The sequence below is a fragment of the Pan paniscus genome, chromosome 18 (genome assembly GCF_029289425.2).
Source record: "Pan paniscus chromosome 18, NHGRI_mPanPan1-v2.0_pri, whole genome shotgun sequence".
Classification (NCBI taxonomy): domain Eukaryota; kingdom Metazoa; phylum Chordata; class Mammalia; order Primates; family Hominidae; genus Pan; species Pan paniscus.
In genome coordinates this window covers 2753921-2775650 of record NC_073267.2, presented here as the reverse complement: position 1 = coordinate 2775650, position 21730 = coordinate 2753921, and the positions used below count along the sequence as shown (strand labels likewise).

At 52.0% G+C, this 21730-nt stretch overlaps 2 protein-coding genes across 14 annotated transcripts; one reads left to right on the top strand and one right to left on the bottom strand.

Moving 5' to 3' along the window:
• Positions 1–533: 533 nt before the first annotated feature.
• Positions 534–5504, bottom strand: LOC134729394 (uncharacterized). Of its 5 annotated transcripts, none has more exons than XR_010110452.1 (3): positions 5013–5477; positions 2042–2257; positions 534–967 (listed from the first exon to the last, which is right to left on the bottom strand). XR_010110452.1 is itself a non-coding variant. In XM_063598266.1 (3 exons), exons 1-3 carry the CDS (start codon positions 5502–5504, stop codon positions 924–926), a joined length of 453 nt encoding a protein of 150 aa, XP_063454336.1. In that variant the 3' UTR covers positions 534–923. The 5 variants fall into 5 exon arrangements, 1 of the variants encoding a protein (XP_063454336.1); XR_010110453.1 differs by having other exon boundaries at positions 5164–5477; XR_010110454.1 differs by having other exon boundaries at positions 5345–5477.
• A 160-nt stretch (positions 5505–5664) lies between these two features.
• On the top strand, positions 5665–20787 carry RNPS1 (RNA binding protein with serine rich domain 1). Of its 9 annotated transcripts, none has more exons than XM_034941023.3 (8): positions 5665–5801; positions 9089–9276; positions 9518–9673; positions 10558–10749; positions 11003–11105; positions 11414–11567; positions 18186–18327; positions 19838–20787. In XM_034941023.3, exons 2-8 carry the CDS (start codon positions 9206–9208, stop codon positions 19935–19937), a joined length of 918 nt encoding a protein of 305 aa, XP_034796914.1. In that variant the 5' UTR covers positions 5665–5801; positions 9089–9205; the 3' UTR covers positions 19938–20787. The 9 variants fall into 9 exon arrangements, with proteins under 9 accessions (XP_034796914.1, XP_034796917.1, XP_054956685.1 ...); XM_055100710.2 differs by having other exon boundaries at positions 5782–5945; XM_055100708.3 differs by lacking the exon at positions 5665–5801 and adding an exon at positions 5922–7742.
• Positions 20788–21730: the final 943 nt, after the last annotated feature.

Sequence of the window (21730 nt, the reverse complement as noted above, 5' to 3'; positions counted from 1 at the left end):
TCCCAGCCCACGGGAGGGCAGGGGAAAAGAGCCCTGGGCCCAGGGATAGGAGTGACCAGCCCATCCATGCTCCACCCTAGACCACGGAGCGGGGGGCGACACATTCTCTACGGACACTGTCCCCAAACAACTGTGGCATCTGACAGAGCCGACTCCTGCCCTGCTCCCAGTTCACCTTAGACCTGGGAAACGAGGTTTTGACTTCACTGCTCTGCGTGGCCTGGTGCAGGGCTCCCGTGAGCAGACAGCCCATGGGCCACGAGCCAGGTATGTGGAAGAGCCGGCGCCTTCTGTCCTCCAGGCCGGCCCAGTCCAACAGCGTTGGCTCAACTGAAACCACACCCAGAACTCGGAGAGGGGAAGACCTCGCAGTGGGGCGGGCCCAGGCCAAGCCCCTCCACTGCCATCACAGGTTTACAGCAGAGCAGAGGGGCAGGCCGGATACAGGCAGCCCAGGCCACAGGTCAGGGGACCCACACCAGGCCACAGGAACAGGCTTGCTGAGGGTATCAGAAAACCCCAGGTCACAGTGGTTTGAAAAAGAAGTTTATTTCTCAGCCATGTAGGGAGGAGGAGGCAGTACAGGGCTCTGTCACCTGAGGTCTCAGGGAGGCAGGCTCCATCTGCTGCCCCGTCATCCTGGTTCACGCCTCCCTCCTCATGGTCATCTGTGTTCAAGGAAGTGCTTGGCCGGGCGCGGTGGCTCACGCCTGTAATCCCAGCACTTTGGGAGGCCGAGGCAGGCAGATCATGAAGTCGAAAAATCAAGACCATCCTGGCTAACACGGTGAAACCCCGTCTCTACTAAAAATACAAAAAAATTAACCAGGTGTGGTGGTGGGCACCTGTAGTCCCAGCTACTCAGGAGGCTGAGGCAAGAGAATGGCATGAACCGGGAAGGCGGAGCTTGCAGTGAGCCGAGATCACGCCATTGCACTCCAGTCTGGGCGACAGAGTGAGACTCCATCTAAAAAAAAAAAAAAAAGGAAGTGCTCAAGTTCAGGCCGGGGTAGGGTGTGTGCAGTGGCCTCCATCAAGTGTGTGTCACCCCCAGGCAGCTCCCTGCTGCACCTGGACCCAACTGTGCCCTTGGCTCACTCCATCTTGTTGGGTTTCCCATCTCTGTCTTGCTGGCTGCTTTCAGAGACCAGGCCCAGAGTCCCCAGGACTCAGGTGACCTTGGCTACCCCGGAATCCTGGACTAAAGATCTGCAATAGAAATGTGTCCAGCAGGGAACCATCCTGTTTGCTTTGCTTTTCTGAGTTCCTACAACCAACCGGCCAGGGCGCGCTGTGGGGCACAGGGATGCAGGCCCTGGAGTATGGCCACTTCTGCCTGGGGGCGTCTGGGGGGTTTCCTGAGTGAGGTGGGGTCTCACCAGCTCCAGGAGACACCACTGCCACGCACAAGGTAGGTGTGGGGGTGGAGGATCACCTCCGGGAGGACCCAGACCCCACCCACTGTGGCTGTGGTGGAGACTGCAGGTCTGTCTCAAGGCCCCAGGCCTGACACCTGCAAGAACAGAACCTGGGGGTGACAGAGAGGGCATTCCACCAGGCCAGCCCGGGGCTTGAACCCCAGCCAGGGCAGCTGCTGTCTGCTGCCCCACCAGGTAACGCACCGACCCAGCTGCTGTTCAGCTCCCCTCTGGGCCAGCACCATGCACATGGCATAGGCCGGCTGGGCCCTCTGAGACCCCCACTCCCACACAGACTGGTCTGCATGGAGGCTGGTGCAGCCTGTGCCGTCCAGACCCTGCCCGGCTGCACTACTGGCCAGAGCCCCCTGCAGACAGGCGGCTCGAGGGGAGCTCCACCATGCGGGAGATGGCCCAGCACTGCAGTCACTTAGGCTGCTCACCCCTCCCCAAACTGACACGTCCCTCCCTCCAGATGCCCCCCACCGCCGAACCCCAGCATGCTGGGCATGCTCTGGCCATCCCACACCAGGGGATCAGGGTGGGAGGGCTGGAGGCTGCCTGTAAGGGGCAAGGCCTCCTCCAGGAGGTAGGATGGGGTGGGGCAGGTGGGGTCCCCTCACCTGATGGGCCCTCGAGGCCAGGCTGTAGGCAGGCAGGAGGGGGCTGAAGCAGTGGGGTCAGGCCCGGGGAGCGGGGGCCCTGCCTTCCTTCCTCATCACACGGGGCTGCCCAGGCCCCGCTCCAGGGGCCGGGCCCACACCTCACAGACACTGGTGTCGGATGCTTCGGCTTGAAGGAGCTCCACATGGACCAGCCGCAGCTGCCCCTGGGTCCACCTGGCCCAGGCAATACCACAGAATCACCAAGGCTCATCTAGCCATGGGCCCAAACCCAAGGCCCTAAGAGGCACCCCAGGTGCCTCAGTCACAGTCCCAGGCAGCTCAGGTCCCAGGCGGCTCACAGTCACCATCCTTGACTTCATGGTAGCAGAAATGGAGTGCTTTGAGCTTGTGATGAGCACAGGCTCCCAACCCTGGGAGAGTCCAGACATGCCCACTGGAGAGGCCCCAGGCCCTGATGATACCCACTCCTCAGACATGCAAACCTGGAGCCAGGGAGGCCTCAATGAACTCCATATTCTCCCAACAGACCAAGCTCACCCCACACCAGCACAAGGCCCTTTCAGACCCAGCCTGGCCACCCCTATGGACCTGGCCAGCACCTCCCCAAGCCCCACCCTCTCCAGACAGGCGCCAGGCTGTGGTGACCCGCCTCTCAGCAGCTCCTCCTCTGATGCCTCCCCGAGGTCCAGTCGTCACCCCCTCGTCCACCTGACTGGGCTGCGCATGGCCTCAGTGCAGAGCCAGGTTTTAGTAGTGGGTAAAAGGGCTCCCTTGCTGTGCTTTACCAGAGAATGCAACACCCCCAAAGCTCCTTCATGACCCACCGTGACCTGCAGCACCACCAAGCCCATCCCCAACCCTGTGTCCCAGGCCACCAGCCTCTGAGGGCAGGCACTGCAGGAGCCACTGGGCCACAGAGGATGGAGGCAGGGAGGACATTCTGCCTTCATGAGGGCACGCTCTCAAAGACAGAGCCACCCCAAACTGTCAGCAGGTGACCCTCCGCTCTGGGAAGGCAAGGGGAGGAGCTCAGGGCCGTGGCCAGAGCCCACGAGAAGCCCATGCCCAGCACTGCAGGGCTCTGGCCACTGCCTAATGCCCTCCACGAAGCCCTGCCTGCCCTTCCAGCAAACCAGGGCCCCTGAGGCTCCAGAAACCCCAGCTCCACTGCCCTCAGCCTCCATGGCCTTAGCAGCCTGGCTCTGGGGCTGAGCTCCCGGAAGGGCAGGGTGGGGGTAGGCTCCTGAGTTTTATTTTCTCACATTTCTTCCAGACATGCTTCTGCTGATCCTCAAAATGGCAAAAGCCAGGATGCTCAATTCTCAAAGCTCAACAGCTGATGGCACATTTGATAACAAAAATCAGTAATATTTAGAAACAAATTTGATTAAATTCGTAAGTGCCTGAATAAATCATACTCGTAGATTTAATATAAAATGTGTGAAAGCTTATTCGCAGGCGAAATGACATTACTGCAGAGCATTAAAAACCAGCAGGGGGAGGGCTGTCGGCCCAGCTGGTGCTGCGTCACGCCCACCCGTGTCATGTGGGGTCACCAGGCTGCCCCTGCGCACCAGGTGTCAGTGGGGCCCTGGGCATGGGCTCTAGGTTTGGGGCCCTTTAGCACCTCTGACCAATGGACTCCAATGCCACCTCAGAGAATTCCGCCTGTGCCTGCCTGGACCACCGAGGCTGCCCCCTCCCCTAGCGCCGACTCTGGGGCCCCTTCAGCAGGGGGGCGGCCCCTCTGTTCCACTTAACCTTCCATGCCTGGGCACAGCAGGTGTGACAGTAATGCAGAGAATCTAACTCACTTTACATGTCATCAAACCCAAATCCAACGGGGGTACCCAAACCAGACTGATGGGCCTGCCAGCCTCCACCCACAGGAACACACTGGTGACTTACTGCAGCAGACTCGGGAGGTAGCTCCTCCTCCTAGCTGCCTTTGTCCCCAACTCCTTGGACATCCCTTAGCCCAGGGTGAAGGGTCAAGGGCACACCTGACACCCTCGGACAGAGCCAGAGGGAGTGGGTCTGGGCAGGAAGTCACCAAGAGCTGGCTTCCACACAGGGAAGAGGGCAGTGATGGCAGACCACACCCCCACTATCTATCCATCCATTCACCCACCCACCCACTCCGGGTCACCAAGCTGCACTCTGTCCTTTGCTCTGACATCTAAAGTCTCCAAGTCATGCTGGTTCTCTCCTCCCAAAGATCGGCTTGGATCTGTTCCCTTCTCCCTTCCTTGCTGCCACGAAGCTGTTCAGACAAAGTCTGAAGCTCAGCGCACCGTCAATCCCTCCACAAATAACCACAGGGCAACGACTGCCTGACAGGCACAGCAGAGAACAAAACCCGCCCTCGGCTGGGGGCGGTGGCTCACGCCTGTAATCCCAGCACTTTGGGACGCCTAGGAGCGAGCACTTTGGGAGGCCAAGGCGAACCTAGGAGCGGATCACGAGGTCAGGAGTTCTCGACCAGTCTGGCCAACATAGTGAAACCCCGTCTCTACCATAAAAATACAAAAAAATTAGCCGGGTGTGGTAGTGTGCGCCTGTAATCCCAGCTACTCGGGAGGCTGAGGCAGGAGAATCGCTTGAACCCGGGAGGCGGAGGTTGCAGTGAGCCGAGATCGCGCCGCTGCACTCCAGCCTGGGCAACAGTGCGAGACTCTGTCAAAAAAAAAAAAAAAAAAAAATCCGCCCTGTCAGTGTGGGGCGTTGACGCGGAGCCTACTGCCTGCACCCCTACAGCGTCACCCCCTCCTCTGTCCCTGCCAGAGGCGCCACCTCTGGACTCTCCCAGGGTCGGACCCTGGTCGACAGTGCTCCCTGCCCGAACCCTGCACGGGCCGATGGATGAAGCCTCGGCGCTGCGCCGTTCACACGCTCCGTGCCGCTGCCGCGAAGCTCGCGCGGGCCTCCGAGCCGGTACCCGGGCCTCCCTTCCCTGCTTCCAGCGAACCTCGGCGCCTGCTGTTCCCCCGCCGGGCGCGCCCTTCCATTTGGGTCTCAGCGGCAGTGTCACCTCCCCGGAGAGGCCCGCCGTTGCACCCCATCTCCCACTCTCAAGCTCGTCGCTCTTCCTGCCCGCACAGCCCGCCTGCCGCGCCCACCCGGTGGAGGTCCGCCTGCCGGGAGGCCGCGTCCACGGGAACACCCCAAACGCCACCAGTGGATTTTAACCGCACGAACGCACGCCCTGCCCCAGCCCGTCTCTCCGAGCTACTTCCGCCCTGCGGGCCCCCATGCCCCGCCACGCACGGCCGCAGAGCCTGCGAATCCCTCCTGTGCTACCACCTCGCCGGCCTCCGCACAGCCCGGCCCGAAGCCCCGCCTCCACCGCCGGCGACAGGGGCCGGAGTCTGCCCGGGCGGGCCCAGTGCGCCCGCGCAAGGAAAGGGGCGGGGCACGGGCGCGTTAACACCCTCCGCGCTGGAGGACGGGCCTCGGTCATCGCGCTACCCTCCCAGGCTCAGCAGGCTACCCATGTGCCCGCTCCAGCAAGCGTGCAACCAGCCCGGTCAGTCCCAGGGACTTCACCGGCTACGAGACACCTTGAACGTCCCCAGCGCGACTCCCACAAACTGCCTTGACTCTTCAACGCTTCCTCGCTGGCGCCCATTGGGCCAGGCGTTTACGTCATCGCTGCGCGCCGGGCGGCGGCGACTTCCCGCTCCTTGACTCTGACGTCAGAGCGGCGCCGGCCTCGGCGGCTGAGGAAAGCAGGAGGAGGTGGTGGCGGCAGGAAGATGTAAGTTGGGGCGGAATCCGACCGCATCCGTGTTTCGGGGGCTGCTCGGCAGGCCCGGCAGGACGCATCGTGAAGCCGGTCCACTCCTCAGCCCCGCAGTGCGGCGGTGGCCTGGCAGCGCGGTGCGGGCTCCGAGAAGAAAGAGTATGGCCCGGGACGGGTGGAGTGGGAGGTGTCGAGGCCGTGGCCCGGAAGTGGTCGGGGCCGCTGCGGACGGAAGGGCGCCTGTGCTTCGTCCGCTCGGCGGTGGCCCAGCCAGGCCCGCGGGACTCAGACCAGCGGGGAGCGCGGCCCCCGCCCTTGGGGCCCTCCCGCCGGGCCGGAGACCCAAGCCCCCAACGCCAGGCCCTGCCCTGGAAGCGCTCGCGGCCCGGCGCCTGGACGGGGGAGTTGTGAGTGAACGCGGACGGGGAAGCGGCGAGGTCGGCGTGTCGGGCCGGTGTCGGCGGGCGCGGAGTTTCTTTGTGGGATGCGGTGGAAGGTCGGCCGATCCCCCCTTCGGAGTCATTAATTCAAACGTGTACTCCGCGAACGTTTCCCGGACTCCCGTGTGCAATTATCGGCGCTAGGCCGTGGGGATACGGCCCACTATGGACCGAGCACGGTGGCCGAGCTCAGTTTGATGGGTTACCCCAGAGGGGCGGATACGGGAAGGTTAAGGTTGTTGGAGGAGAAACGTGGAGTAGGCTTTTTGTCTTGATTGCGCATGAACTGTGCCTGAAATGTACTTTTAAATGGGGAAGGTGCTCTGAAGATTTGTGCCGAAACGCCCTCTCCTCGAGATTTAACTAATTGTTCTCTCCTCTCTCTGGCTGTTGGACGCGCACCTTTCCGGAGGATGGGGGAGGTAACCGAGGTCCTGAGCCGGTACCTGAACTTGGGTGAACAGAGAACCTCAACTTTTGCTTTCTAGCACTCGACTGCACCCAGCAAGGCGTCCGCTTACTCAATGGTTCTTAGTGTTTGGAGTGCTTAAGAATAACTGGTGGTGGTTGATTTCACAAAGTACATTCGGGCAGATCTTTAGTTCTTGGGGGGGTGGGGCTGGAATCTGCGGGTGTGACCTCCACTCTAGGTCTGTGCTGTCCAGCAAAGTAGCCATTGGCCACATGTGGCTGCTAAGCATGTGAAATACAGCTCATCAAGACTGAAATGTTAAAACGCACAGCAGTTTTAGAAGACTAGGAAAAAAGCAAACCTTTATTAGATTTTTATGTTGATTATATGTTGGAAAGATATTTTGGATGTGTCAAATGTTAAAAATTAATTTCACCCATTTTTGTGACGTGGCTGCTAAGGAATTTCAGGTGATGCTTGTGGCTCCTCACACGGTTTCTATTGGACAGTGCTGCTGCAGGTGATCCGAAGGCGGGTGGGTGCAGGAACCCAGCTGAGAGTTCAGAAATTACGTGTAACTTTGGAGACAAGTGTCTGTGGGGGAAGGAGCCTCCGGACGTGGAGATACAACTCTTGATCCTAACATTTATCGAGTGTTTAATTAATGCCCTGGGTAACTATAAGGTTGGAACTGTAATTGTCACCATATTGATGATGAGAAACTTGAGAAAGGATAAGTGACTTGTTTAAAATCACACAGTAAAACCTCAAATCAAACCCAGGCCCTCTGGCTCCAGACTCTAAATTATACTCTGAATGATACTCACTGATTGTCCGAGGACACAATGTCGAGGCACTATCTGCTGGGTGTCTGCAGAACCTTACTGTTCTAAAGCAAAACATTTTACTCCTGGACAAGAGCAGCAGAGGTGGCGTTCGGCCCTCCTTGGCTCTCATTTGACTGTTCAAAGCCAGGTGCTTTTCTTTCTTGGGTCAGAACATATTTTCAGCAGCATTTTGAAGCACCCCTGGCATGCACTGCACAGGGAAACCAGGACCACATTGGTGTGCTGTGTCCTCCTTACCAACTGGCTCTTGGAGAAGGTGAGACAAGTAGCTGAGACTCCATTCCTGAGAGCTTCACTTAACAACTCCTGCAGCTTGTGCAGAGCCTTACTGGAAATACTGAAGGCAGAGGTCCCTGGAAAATAGGGCCCATAACTAATCAGTAATTTGTTTTTGAGTAATTTGTTACCGTTATTTGAGCACATTCTGCAGTCCAGGCATTTTGCTAAACTCTTACATGGCAGGCAGTCTCTCACGCAATTTCAATGCCTACTTTTTTTCTCCATCTTATTTTTGAAAAATGTTAAAAAAAACACAGGAAGGTCGAGTTATACAGTTAATACTCACATAAAGACCACTTAAGGGCTGGGTCTGGTGGCTCACGCCTGTAATCCCAGCACTTTGGGAGGCCGAGGTTGGCGGATCACGAGGTCAGGAGTTGGAGACCAGCCTGGTCAATATGGTGAAACCCTGTCTCTACTGAAAATACAAAAATTAGCTAGGTGTGGTGGCGTGCACCTGTAGTCCCAGCTACTCGGGAGGCTGACGCAGAAGAAATGCTTGAACCCAGGAGGCGGAGGTTGCAGTGAGCCAAGATCGCACCACTGCACTCCAGCCTGGGTGACAGAGCAAGACTCCGTCTCAAAAAAAAAAAAAAATCAGAGGTTAATAGTCTATAAGTTACGTTTCTGCTATATTTGCTGTATGGTGTATCTAGCCACCCATCAATCTTATTTTTTCTTTAAAAGTGAATTGCAGACTTGCATGTGTCTTCCCCTGCACTCAATATGCATATTATTAAAGTACAGTGCAATAACTGCTTTTTAAAATGATTCTTCTACTGCTTTTTAGATGTTCATATGGTACATTTCATCTGCTTGCTTTTGGGTATTAAGTGTTTTGATGCTGGTACCAGTCGCTTTTGAAATGATTTTTGCTTCCAGTCACATCCAGTGTATCCTAAGGGGAAATTGCAATAAAACAGGAGATCTAATCCTATCTGGAGACCACCCTTGAGTTAGGTTTTTCTCTGTTCTGCATGTGAATGTGGTGCTGTGGCATTTTGAAAGGACTGCAGGGGCTCATCAAACTTGTGGGTGAAAACTGAATTGTTCAGCCTGTAAAATAACAGTGATGGTCTCCACCATCTCCATTTTTTAAGAAAAAGATAAGGTGGGGTGACAGTTGTACCTGTGCCTCCTGTGCGGGGTAGAGACGCCTCCATGAGCATATGGGGACTGTCCCTATGTGTTCCTGACTGTGTGGACACTTATTGCTTACCGTGCTCCCTTGCTGCCTTTTTGTGTGCTCAGCTTTTGATTGCAAAGTAGACTTGTTGCCTTGCCAATTCGTTCACTCTTTAAACCCTTTTATCTTGTTATTAGGCTGCTCTTTGGCGTAAATTGCAATCGATTAGGGATCGTTTCTCAGAATCAAGTTAGAAGTGAGAGTTCAGATAAGTGAGGCCGCCATTGCTGCTTTGAACACCTCAGAAGGGGAGAATGGATTTATCAGGAGTGAAAAAGAAGAGCTTGCTAGGAGTCAAAGAAAATAATAAAAAGTCCAGCACTAGGTAATCCTTCTGTAAGATTTTTCTAGTGCTACTTGGGGGTGCTTACTGCTAGGGACCCGCAGAAAGGGGAAAGTTGAGAATGTTCTGCATTCTACAGTGAGTGTTCTGAGCCACAGACCACTTTGCTCTGTGGTCACCTTGGGTCTCTGTGGCCCTGCTGATGCTGATCCCCCGTTTTGGGTTGTGCTGTTTGGGTTTGGTCAGAGGAGCACGCAATCTCACACTCTTCCTCACCATCCAGGGCTCCTTCACCTACCAAACGCAAAGACCGCTCAGATGAGAAGTCCAAGGATCGCTCAAAAGATAAAGGGACCACCAAGGAGTCGAGTGAGAAGGATCGCGGCCGGGACAAAACCCGAAAGAGGCGCAGCGCTTCCAGTGGTAGCAGCAGTACCAGGTGGGGCGGGCTGGCCTGGAGCCTGGAGAGGACCTGTGCCACAGCTACACCCCCACTCCCCACAGATGGCTCCGTTTTCTTGATTATTTACAAAGAAAACACATCCTCTGGTTGTTAGTAGAGACCCTAATTTATGGCAGACTGGCTAGGTGCAGTGGTGGCTCATGCCTATAATCCCAGCACTTTGGGAGGCCGAGGCAGGAGGATTGCTTGAGGCCTGGAGTTCAAGACCAGCATGGGCAACAAAACAAGAGCTCGTCTCTACAAAAAAAAAAAAGAGTAATTTGTAAAATTAGCTGAGCGTGGTGGCATGCATCTGTAGTCCCAGCTACTTGGGAGGGCTGAGGCAAGAGGATGGCTTGAGCCCAGGAGTTTGAGGAAAATAAACAAAACTAGCCTGGTGTGGTGGTACACGCCTGTACTCCCAGCTACTCGGGAGGCTGAGTCAGGAGGATGGCTTGATTCCAGGGGGTTGAAGCTGCAGTGTGCGGAGATCATGCCACTGCACTCCAGCTTGGGTGGCAGACCCTGTCTCAAAAGAAAAAATCAACCTAGCCTGGGTCAGCATCAGCCAGCAGCTGCCTTTCCAGCCTGAGTTGGCAGTTGTGACTTTTGCCAGAGTCCTTTGCCTCCCAGCAGGAAAGGCTTCTGTATGGGTAGAAGGCAGCCCATCACCTCTGTCCCATCCCACACACAATGTGACACCTAGGGCTCTGACTTGCTGGGGGATTGGGGGGTGATGTTTTCCCCACTGGGGAAAGCAATGAGGCCTGGAGGCACCCGAACAGCAGGTTTCTCCTGGGGGGAGCGCAACAGAATTGGAGGAGGCGTCTGTACTGTGAGACTTGGTGTGTGGTGGTTGTGACCCCTCATCTTGCCCTCAGGTCTCGGTCCAGCTCGACTTCCAGCTCAGGCTCCAGCACCAGCACTGGCTCAAGCAGTGGCTCCAGCTCTTCCTCAGCATCCAGCCGCTCAGGAAGCTCCAGCACCTCCCGCAGCTCCAGCTCTAGCAGCTCTTCTGGCTCTCCAAGTCCTTCTCGGCGCAGACACGACAACAGGAGGCGCTCCCGCTCCAAGTGAGTGCTCTGCGCCTGGGAGCTAAAGTTTACAAGCTCGGGGCTACAGATTTACCATCGAGGTTATAAAAGGGACCCAAAAGGAGTCTTTCTGTGTTAATAGGATTTCTGAGACAGGAATAATGTATGTGAACTAGCAGGAAAGTCTTCCTTATGAAAACTGTCACACAAGCAGATAAGAGCTTACTTGAAAGGCGTCTAGTACATTTTGACTTGACAGAAATTGTTTCTGGTGTTTTGTTTTCTCAATCAGATCCAAACCACCTAAAAGAGATGAAAAGGAGAGGAAAAGGCGGAGCCCATCTCCTAAGCCCACCAAAGTGCACATTGGGAGACTCACCAGGAATGTGACAAAGGTGAGGATCATGGATCTCTCCTGTGGGCAGTGGGGTGTGGACAAGCAGGCCTGTGCCTGCAGGTGAACTTAGAATGTAGCCTTTTGGAGGACTGGGGTGGTGGCATGTGGTTTGAGTAGAGCATTGATTCGTTCCTCTTGGTGGACCATTAATACATGTGTCTGGGAGATTTATCCCAGAACAACACTGGTACTCATCAGATGGAATGTTTTACCCTACCGAGGTTTTAGTCATGATGTGCTGAGCTCTCTGCGTCTGACGTGACTGACTGGTAGCTGGGCGTTGGCGTGACCCTTCTTTCCCTCTAGGATCACATCATGGAGATATTTTCCACCTATGGGAAAATTAAAATGATTGACATGCCCGTGGAAAGGATGCATCCCCATCTGTCCAAAGGCTATGCGTACGTAGAGTTTGAGAATCCAGATGAAGCTGAGAAGGCGCTGAAGCACATGGATGGAGGTGGGTGACCCTGCCACATAACCCTGACCTCTCAGAGACCCGCCGCCGCTAGGGGCTTTCAAACTGATTTCCAACTGGGCTGCACTTCTTTTTGTTTGTTTGAGACAGAGTTTCACACTTGTTGCCCAGGCTGGGGTGCAGTTCCTGGACCAAACTGAGGTTTGGGCTGCTGTTTCTCATGGCCCAATAACAAGATGCACATTAACTGAGTAGGTGGAGTTTTTATTTCTGCAACCAGTTGCAGGGAAAAGGCCTGGAAATTATTGCCAGACCAACTTAAAATTACAAAGTTTTTCAGAGCTTATATATTTTTTAAGCTATATGTCTATACATATGTGTACATTTATCTAAAGACATAAGTTATTGACTTTTAATCTATTAACTAAGGATTGAGTCTTGAAGACCTTCCTCTGGAGCCTCAGTAAATTGACGTAATTTAAATGGCTGTAAGTGCTGGGGTAATTACCCTTACTTTGCCTTCTGCTAAATCACAGCGGTTTGGGGAGTTTTCTTCCCAATAAAACTGGCTTAATCCTAAATGGGTCCTGACGTATTCTTCGTTATTTTGTTATGTTTTAAGGCCCAGGAAAGGCCTAAGCTAAACTTTTGGTGGGCTTTTCTTATATCCCAGCCTTTGTATAAGGGCCTTGGCTTTTAATATTTAACTATTCAGACAGCACTAAAACACTTGTTACAGAGGCCTGCGTTAGTGAGACCTGGCCTGCCACAATCCCCACTGTCAATTTGCTCATGCTTTTTATCATGCATGTATATTTATTTATTAATCACGAGAATCGTAGGGAGATGAAGCATTGTAATCTTTCTGGCTGCTTCCTGCTGAGAGAGGGTTGTCGTCACGGGGCAGCAAACACAGCACTGGAGTGAAAGAGGTGGATTTGTTCCCGGTAGCACTTTCTGTTTTGGGGGCTTCGAGGCAGCACCTGCTGAAACGTAATAGGATGCAACAGCAACACATATAAGTAGGTTGCTGCTGTTTTCTTCTGAAATTTAGTCTTCACTTTACAGGGCTTGAGGAAAGCACAGCTTAGATTTCAGTGATTTCCAATTAGGAAAAAGGAAACGAAAAAGGAAAAAATTGAAAACAGTATTTGAGTGTACTATAGTTTTTGAAACCATATCTTTTTTTTTTTTTTTTTTTTTTTTTTTGAGACGGAGTCTGGCTCTGTCGTCCAGGCAGGAGTGCAGTAGCACCATCTCGGCCCACTGCAAGCTCTGCCTACCGGGTTCACGCCATTCTCCTGCCTCAGCCTCCCGAATAGCTGGGACTACAGGCGCCCACCACCACGCCTGGCTAATTTTTTGTATTTTTAGTAGAGACGGGGTTTCACTGTGTTAGCCAGGATGGTCTGGATCTCCTGACCTTGTGATCCGCCCGCCTCGGCCTCCCAAAGTGCTGGGATTACAGGCGTGAGCCACCATGCCCGGCCAACAATTTTTTTGGGGGGCTTCCCATTTTTATTAAAAGACAAATAGGACTGGTATTTATTAAAAGACAAGTAGGACTGGTTTGCTTTATTATATTTGGCTTAATTGTTTGTATACAGTGGAGCAAGAATCATAATTTTTTCTATAGGCCTTTTATCTGAGATAATACCTTTTTAAACCCAAGCCCAGCCATGGATATGTACAATTAAATACCTGTGAGTTGGGTGAAATCCTCTCCTCTTGAGGTTCCAAGATAACTTGAGGTTTTTGTCCGTTAGAAAGTGGCATGTTTCACTTCCCACAGATTAGAAACCCTGTACAGGGACTGTGTACACAAAATAGGAGGCCAGTTTTTTATTTGTGTTCTGTTACAAAAGAAAACGGATTTTTATTGCACTTACGCAAATAACTATATTGCTATAAATTAAGAATATGTACAAATAGACTGGGCAAGATGGATCACCTGAGGTCAGGAGTTTGAGACCAGCGTGGCCAACATGGTGAAACCCCGTCTCTAATAAAAATACAAAAATTAGCCGGGCATGATGGCACACACCTGTGGTCCCAGCTACTTGGGAGGCTGAGGCAGGAGAATTGCTTGAACCTGGGAGGCAGGGATTGCAGCGAGCCAAGATTTAGCCACTGCACTCCAGCCTGGGCAACAAAGTGAGACTAGGTCTCAAAAAAAAAAAAAAAAAAAAAAGAATGCGCACACACACAAATAGTTTCCAAATTCTGAAGAAATTAGGTAGAGAGAAACAAATATGTTGCAAGTTTTGTTCCTAGGAGTATACTTAATTGTTGAAAGCTGTTAATAGCTTAAAACTTCTTTTTTGACTTTGAAAAATAAAAGGATTAGGAATATTTTAAGCAAAAAGTTAAAAAGATTACTTCAGTGTTCTATTACTATTAGTTCAGTTTATGCAGTTAATTTCTGCCCTGCTTGATATTAATGAACGCTTTACCCCTCTCTCTTTTTTTTTTTTTTGAGAAGGAGTCTTGCTCTGTCGCCCAGGCTGGAGTGCAGTGGCGCAATCTCGGCTCACTGCAAGCTCCTCCTCCTGGGTTCACGGCATTCTCCTGCCTCAGCCTCTCGAGTAGCTGGGACTACAGGCACCCGCCACCCGCCACGACACCCGGCTAATTTTTTGTATTTTTAGTAGAGATGGAGTTTCACCCTGTTAGCCAGGATGGTCTGGATCTCCTGACCTCGTGATCCGCCCGCCTCAGCCTCCCAAAGTGCTGGGATTACCGGCGTGAGCCACCGCACCTGGCCTTATTTTAGCTCTTAAAGAGTCCTGAATGTTTTTTCTTTATTCTGATGTCACAATCTGCAAAGTTATTAGAAATCTGTATTTAAGAGCAACTGTTAGAACTCTATAGCTGATTATAAAACCACCTTCTAAAAAGGATTAAAACAAGACAATAATTGTTTATGGATGACAAAAAGGTTTTAGGGCAGCCATAGTTAAAGACACAATTGACGAGGAAATTTGTTAGCTCTGTGGCACACAATAATTTAACATAACAATTATAATTATTACTGATCATGTACACTAGGATATATTGCAATTGTAGGAGTTTTACGTGATTTTGGGACACATATCAATAACATTTATACAAATACAGCCCAAACAAAGCCAAACCCCATTTTATATTTGGTAGTGCTTCCTGTATGATTTTTGGTACCAAATAAGCCAAATTTCACTTTTACATCAGTGTGTTGTTAATGTTAAAACCCAATCCTTTTTTTTTTTTGAGACTTTTTTCTGCTCTTGTTGCCCAGGCTGGAGTACAATGATGCAGTCTTGGCTCACTGCATCCTCCGCCTCCTGGGTTCAAGCAGTTCTCCTGCCTTAGCCTCCCGAGTAACTGGGATTACAGGCACCCTCCACTATATCCAGCTAATTTTTGTATTTTTAGTAGAGACATGGTTTCACCATGTTGGCCAGGTTGGTCTTGAACTCCGGACCTCAGGTGATCCACCCGCCTTGGCCTCCCAAAGTAGCTGAGATTACAGGTGTGAGCCACTGCGCCCGGCCTAAACATAATTTTAATGCTTAATTTACAGAAAAACTGGATGATACCCCTTTAACTTTAGCCACCATGTTTACATACAGAATTTTCTTTACAGTCAACCTCCCACACCTTTTTTTGAGACAGAGTCTTGCTCTGTTGCCCACGCTGGAGTGCAGTGGCATGATTTTGGCTCACTGCAACTTCCACCTCCTGGGTTGAAGCAATTCTTCTGCTTCAGCCTCCCCACGTAGCTGGGATTACAGGCTCCCACCACCACACCTGGCTAATTTTTGTGTTTTTAGTAGAGATGGGGTTTCACCATGTTGGCCAGGCCTGTCTCACACTGCTGACTTCAGGTGATCCTCCCGCCTCAACCTCCCAAAGTGCTGGGATTACAGGCGTGAGCCAACGCGCCCGGCATGGATTCCAGTTCTTAGTGGGTGTGTGATTACCGAAAAGATGTTTTAGGAACACCTTTTTTTTGTAGCTCCAGTTTAAAGGAACACTATTCTTGGGGGAAAAAAATTAGCAAATATGCGTAGATTAACATTTTAGAGTTTCCAATCTGTTAAAAGCTTAAGGATCAAATTCAGTTTTCTTACATAGAATACATTTGGCTTTTTATATGGGAATATTTCCTTTAATCATTTCTGAGAACCAGAAGTTTCCCAGTATTTCAGCATTTTTAGTTTATTTTGCTGAGTGACTGGATTTACTGAATTTATACAGTTTATTTCTTAAACACTTGTATCTCATAATCACTCATGACGTTTATAGCTATTTGTATCTGGCAGAATGGTTTTAAAAGCACATGGACCCTTGTGAATAGTTTTGGGTGGCATTTTGTCCTCAATTCAGCATTTTGAGGAATGTGGAGTCATCTCTGCTCCACTCCCTGCTGCTGTGACTGAGGCCGCTGGCATTGAGAACACAGCCCACAGTGCTGTCTGGGCTGCCAGGCCTGGTGGGGAGTGGAGTGTGCGTGCCCCAGAACTTTCCGTCTTCTGAGGCCCTGTTACAAACTGTATAAGTAGCTTAACTGGTTTTTTTCAGTAATTGCCCTTCAGGCATTAGGAAAGTTTCCTTGATATTTGGCTAACTTTTCTTTCAAGTTACTTAAGTCCTGAAATGGGTTAGGAGCTCTGTGCGCTCACATCAGCTGTTGGCCTTGTAAGTCACACCTTTGCTTTGGAGTCTGCTGATTATCTGCTATTTGACAGTCTGAGCGCTTGCTGAGCTAAAAACCCAGGAGACCCAGGTACCTTCTGGGTGGGCGTGATTATAGACATTCCAACTATTCGTAAGATTCTGGTAGGATTTTTTTTGTGTGTCTCCCCTACTGTCTTTGAATGGAGTGAGTCCATGCTGTCTCCAGAGGAGACGAGAAGGGGTTGGCCTTTACTGGCAGCTACACAGAAGATGGATTTTTCTTCATTATTATAGAGTCAGTGCTGTGAAATCCCTAATTTGGGCTAACTTAGGCTGAGTTTACTGAAGTTAAACTTCTTAAGTATGTTCTGAATACATAGCCACATGCCGGAGTTAGTCCCCATGTGCCTTAAAGGTAGGAGTTGAGAAAACAAAAGAGCCCTTTACCCCTTAGGGCACAGAAGGGGCTGCGCTTGGGCTCCCGGTATCCCCAGCTACCAGACAATTCTTGAGGTCGGGGTGCATGCTCCCCTGGGGTTCCTGGGTTTGTACCTCTATTTCCTTTCCTCTCTCCCTGGAGCCCACATCCCACACTGCCTCTCCTCGCTTCATGCACATGGCGTGTGTTTCAGTGCCATCCACATGCAGAGCCACCTCTCTGAGACTGCTTGTTTCCAAACACAAAGTCTTTGGCATCTCCTAAAATTTCCTTCATGCAGCTTCCCACCGGAGCCCCACCTCTCCGTCAGTGGAAGCTCATACCTCACCACCCCCATCCCATCCATCACCAAGCTCTGGCAATTTTACTTCCCAGCTGTCCCCTGAATCCTTCCGTTTCCCTGCCAAATCATTTGATGTTGATTCAGGCCCCTCTCAGTGCTGCAGAGCCCTCCTAAGAGAACTTCTCCCACTTCTCTTAGCCCCAGACCCAGCTTCCCTTGGTTGGAGGAGAAGGAAGCGAAAACGCGGATACTGCCTGCATGGTCCTGCGAGGAGGCCCCACCCTGGCCCTGGGGCCTTTTGTTTGCTTGTCACTCGCTCTCGATGCTACCTTCTCTCACCAGTGCTTTGGGTCCTTCCCAGCACAGGGCCCAGCATAGCCCTTCTCTTCCACCTAGCAGATTCCAGCACATTCTTTTCTTTTCTTTTTTTTTTTCTTGAGACGGAGTCTCAGTTGTTGCCCAGGCTAGAGTGCCGTGGCATGATGTCAGCTCGCTGCAACCTCCTCCTCCTGGGTCCAAGAGATTGTTTTGCCTCAGCCTCCCGAGTAGCTGCAATTACAGGCACATACCACCATGCTCGGCTAATTTTTGTATTTTTAGTAGAGATGGGGTTTCACCATGTTAGCCAGGCTGGTCTCGAACTCCTGACATTGTGATCCGCCTGCCTGGCTTCCCAGAGCACTGGGATTACAGGCGTGAGCCTCCGCATCTGGCCTCCAGCACATTCTTTAGCTCTTGACTTGGATGACTCTTGACCTGGGAGGCTGCCTCGACACGTGGAGATTGGTGTCTCCTGTTAGTTTCTATGCCTCTTTTCCTCATGAAACATTAGTCATGATGTTATTTCTGTGATTATCTTTTTTTTTTTTTTTTTTTTTTTTGAGACGGAGTTTCGCTCTTGTTACCTAGGCTGGAGTGTAGTGGCACGATCTCCGCTCACTGCAGCCTCTGCCTCCAGGGTTCACGCCATTCTCCTGCCTCAGCCTCCCGAGTAGCTGGGACTATAGGCGCCTGCCACCTCGCACAGCTGATTTATTGTCTTTTTAGTAGAGACAGTTTCACCATGTTAGCCAGGATGGTCTCAATCTCCTGACCTCATGATCCACCCGCCTCAGCTTCCCAAAGTGCTGGGATTACAGGAGTGAGCCACCATGCCCGGCCCTGTTGCTGTGATTATCTTACATTGTCATTGTTCTCCCAGGCCTGTCTCTTTCACTGTGGTATGCATTGTCTAGGGTAGATGCTTGTTAGATATTTTATGACTTGCTCTCTTTTTCAACAGGACAAATTGATGGCCAGGAGATCACTGCCACCGCCGTGCTGGCCCCCTGGCCTAGGCCACCCCCCAGGAGATTCAGCCCTCCCAGGAGAATGTTGCCACCACCGCCTATGTGGCGCAGGTCTCCCCCACGGATGAGGAGAAGGTAAACAATTTGTAGTTTCAGTGGACTGATCAGACCACAAACCTCACATGATCGCAGTGACTTTCAGACCCTTTATTCAGCCCTGCCTGCCTTCCTGTGTGGGCGGGCAGAGAGCAGGAGCCCTTCAGAGCTCATGGAGAGAGCAGGAGGGCCACAGCTGCAGTAAGCCACAGGCAGGAGACGCCCTAGAGTTGCACCAACACAGCTTTCTGAGTCTGGGCAGTGGCGTGGTGTGGCCTTCCTAGGAGACCACTAGACCTGTGAGCCCAGGTGCAGGCCCACTTTTTTCTGAGCTAACAAGAAGAACTAGGAGAGGGAGAAGTTGGGGGTCAGAAGAGTTGTGGGGCAGGGGTGGTAATCCCTCGGCAGAGGCCACAGTTTGGCCTTCCCTTGCCGGTGGTGAGCTGTGCTTTCAGCCTTTGGGGAAGAGGAGGAAAGCCTGGGCTTCTGCCTTGGGTCTCACAAGCACCCGTTCCCAAGAGCTCAGGGCAGGCCCATCAGGTGGGACCTGTCCCAACTTCTAGTATTAAAAAGTAAAACTTCTGCCGGGCATGGTGGCTCAGGCCTGTAATCACTTTGGGAGGCTGAGGCGGGCAGATCACGAGGTTAGGAGATGGAGACCACCCTGCCTAATACAGTGAAACCTTGTCTCTACTAAAAATACAAAAAAATTAGCTGGGCGTGGTGGTAGGTGCCTGTAGTCCCAGCTACTCGGGAGGCTGAGGCAGGAGAATGGCGTGAACCCGGGAGGCGGAGCTTGCAGTGAGCCAAGATCATGCCACTGCACTCCAGCCTGAGCAACAGAGTGAGACTCCATCTCAAAAAAAAAAAAAGTAAAACTTTGCCACACATGGTAGCAATAGCCTGTAATCCCAGCACTTTGGGAGGCTGAGGTGGGTGGATCACAAGGTCAGGAGGTCGAGACCATCCTGGCCAACATGGTGAAACCCCATCCGTCCAAAAAATATAAAAATTAGGCCTTGCATGGTGGCTCACGCCTGTAATTCCAGCACTTTGGGAGGCCGAGGTGGGCGGAACATGAGGTCAGGAGATCGAGACCATCCTGGCTAACACGGTGAAACCCCGTCTCTACTTAAAAAAAAAAAAAAAAAATTAGCTGTGCGTGGTGGCGTGCGCCTGTAGTCCCAGTTACTCGGGAGGCTGAGGCAGGAGAATGGCATGAACCTGGGAGGCTGAGATTGCGCCTCTGCACTCAGCCTGGGCAACAGAGTGAGACCCCATCTCAAATATATATATATACACACACAAAAATTAGCTGTGCGTGGTGGCGCGCGCCTGTAGTCCCAGTTGCATGGGAGGCTGAGGCAGGAGAATTGCTTGAACCCTGGAGGCAGAAGTTGCAGTGAGCTGAGATCGTGCCACTGCACTCTGGCCTGGAGACAGAGTGATATTCCATCTCAAAAAAGTAAAACTGTGGGGATTGCCCAGGAAGAAGCTAGCTTGCCCTACAGCCTGAGCTACTCTGATGTGGTTTCTCCTCTTCCCACAGGTCCCGCTCCCCGAGGCGCAGGTCCCCCGTGCGCCGGAGATCACGGTCCCCGGGCCGCCGCCGCCACAGGAGCCGCTCCAGCTCCAACTCCTCCCGATAAACAGGCCACTGAAGCTCTCGCCCCTGTAACTGATACCCCACCCAGCTCAGTTTTGTCACTTTTCTAGCCAAAGGAAGACCAGTAGGAAAGCAAACCCTTGACTCTGGCAGGATTTGCAGGCAGCAGGCAGCACCCCTCTGCCAGCCGGGCTCCGGCTGCAGAAGTGCTGTTGGTTTGGATGCTGTGTGCCTGTCAAGATTCCCTCCGGTTTTCTGGCTAGAAAGCTCACCCGTTTTCCGGTTTCTAAGAGTCAGTTCAGTGGCAGAGCCACCAGGGACAAGTGAGGCTCTTGGGGGTGGTTTGACCCTGCTTACCTGGGAGCACACTTTTCCCTTCCCCGATGACCTGGGATGGTGGCCAGGCCGTGCCCTTGCTGTTGCTGGGCAGTGTCCTTCTGGAAAGGGAGCTGCCCCAGGCTTTAGTGCAGCTGCCAACCCTGTTAGGCCTGGCCTCTGGAGGCCTCTTCTGACTTCAAGGGTCACATCCCCCCTAAAGATCCTCTCACCCATGGTAGTTGCTGCTCATGGTTCTGTCTGTCCGTGCACCGATGCACACACCGCACCCCACCACTGTACTCTGAAATTGGCAAGTGAGTTGAGAGCCAGCTCTGCGGGGTCATCACGCAGCCATGGTTGTGCCTGCCCTTCATGGTGGTTTTTCAGGTTATCTTGGCAACATGTACATTGCTTTTATTTTTTTTCTTTTTTGCTTTTATTGTACAGTCAGTACTATAAAATTTCTCTTTTGAGTTTTATACCTTTGTAGCATTTTAGATGACATTGTGTTTGTACTTTGTTGTGTAGAGTGGAAGAATTGTGTTTAATAAACCCAAGATCGGAATGCAAATCTAGTACTGGGTTCACTGCCTTCTCACTTGTCCCCTCGCCCCTAGTAACTTTCTGTTCCTCACCATCCACAATGGCACCTCCGATGCTTTCAGCCAGGAGAACCTAGAATTTGTGTGCTGTGGGGACCAGGTTGCTCCTAGGGTGGACAAATAGAAGGAGATGGTTTTATCGCCACCTCGGAATGTGTGTGTGTTTTCAGACAGACTCTCGCTCTGTCACCCAGGCTGGAGTATGTACCATGGTGCGATCATAGCTCATTACAGCCTCCAACTCCTGCTTCAGTGTCCAGAGTAGCAGGGGTTAATTTTTTTTTAATTTTTTAATTTTTTTTTTTGAGACAGTCTCTGTTGCCTGGGTTGGAGTGCAGTGGCGCAATATTGGCTCACTACAATCTCTGCCTCCTGGGTTCAAGTGATTTTCCTGCCTCAGCCTCCTGAGTAGCTGGAATTACAGGCACCTGCCACCATGCCCAGCTAATTTTTTGTATTTCTAGTAGAGACGGGGTTTCACCATATTGGCCCGGCTGGTCTCAAACTCCTGACCTCATGATTTGCCCACCTCGGCCCCCAAAGTGCTGGGATTACAGGCATGAGCCACCGCGCCCAGCAGCAGGAGCTAATTTTTAAAAATTTTTTGTAGCAACAAGGTGTTGCTATGTTACCCAGCTGGTCGTGAGTCACTGGGGTTACAGGTGTGTGTCACCATGCCAGACTTGCTTCCTCCTCCGTTAAGTGGCCATTTTTCCACCTCAAAAATTGGTTTGGGACACAAGGAAGAATTGGAAATGCTTAAGATGAGAACAAAAGTTGAGACCACCCAACACAGCTGGGACCTTACTGCCCAGTGCTCCCAGTGGTCGGACCAAAACCCCACACCAGACAGTACAAAGGCCCACTCCCGAGCTGCCGCTTACGGCCCAGCGGGAACAGACTGTATTCTTATCCT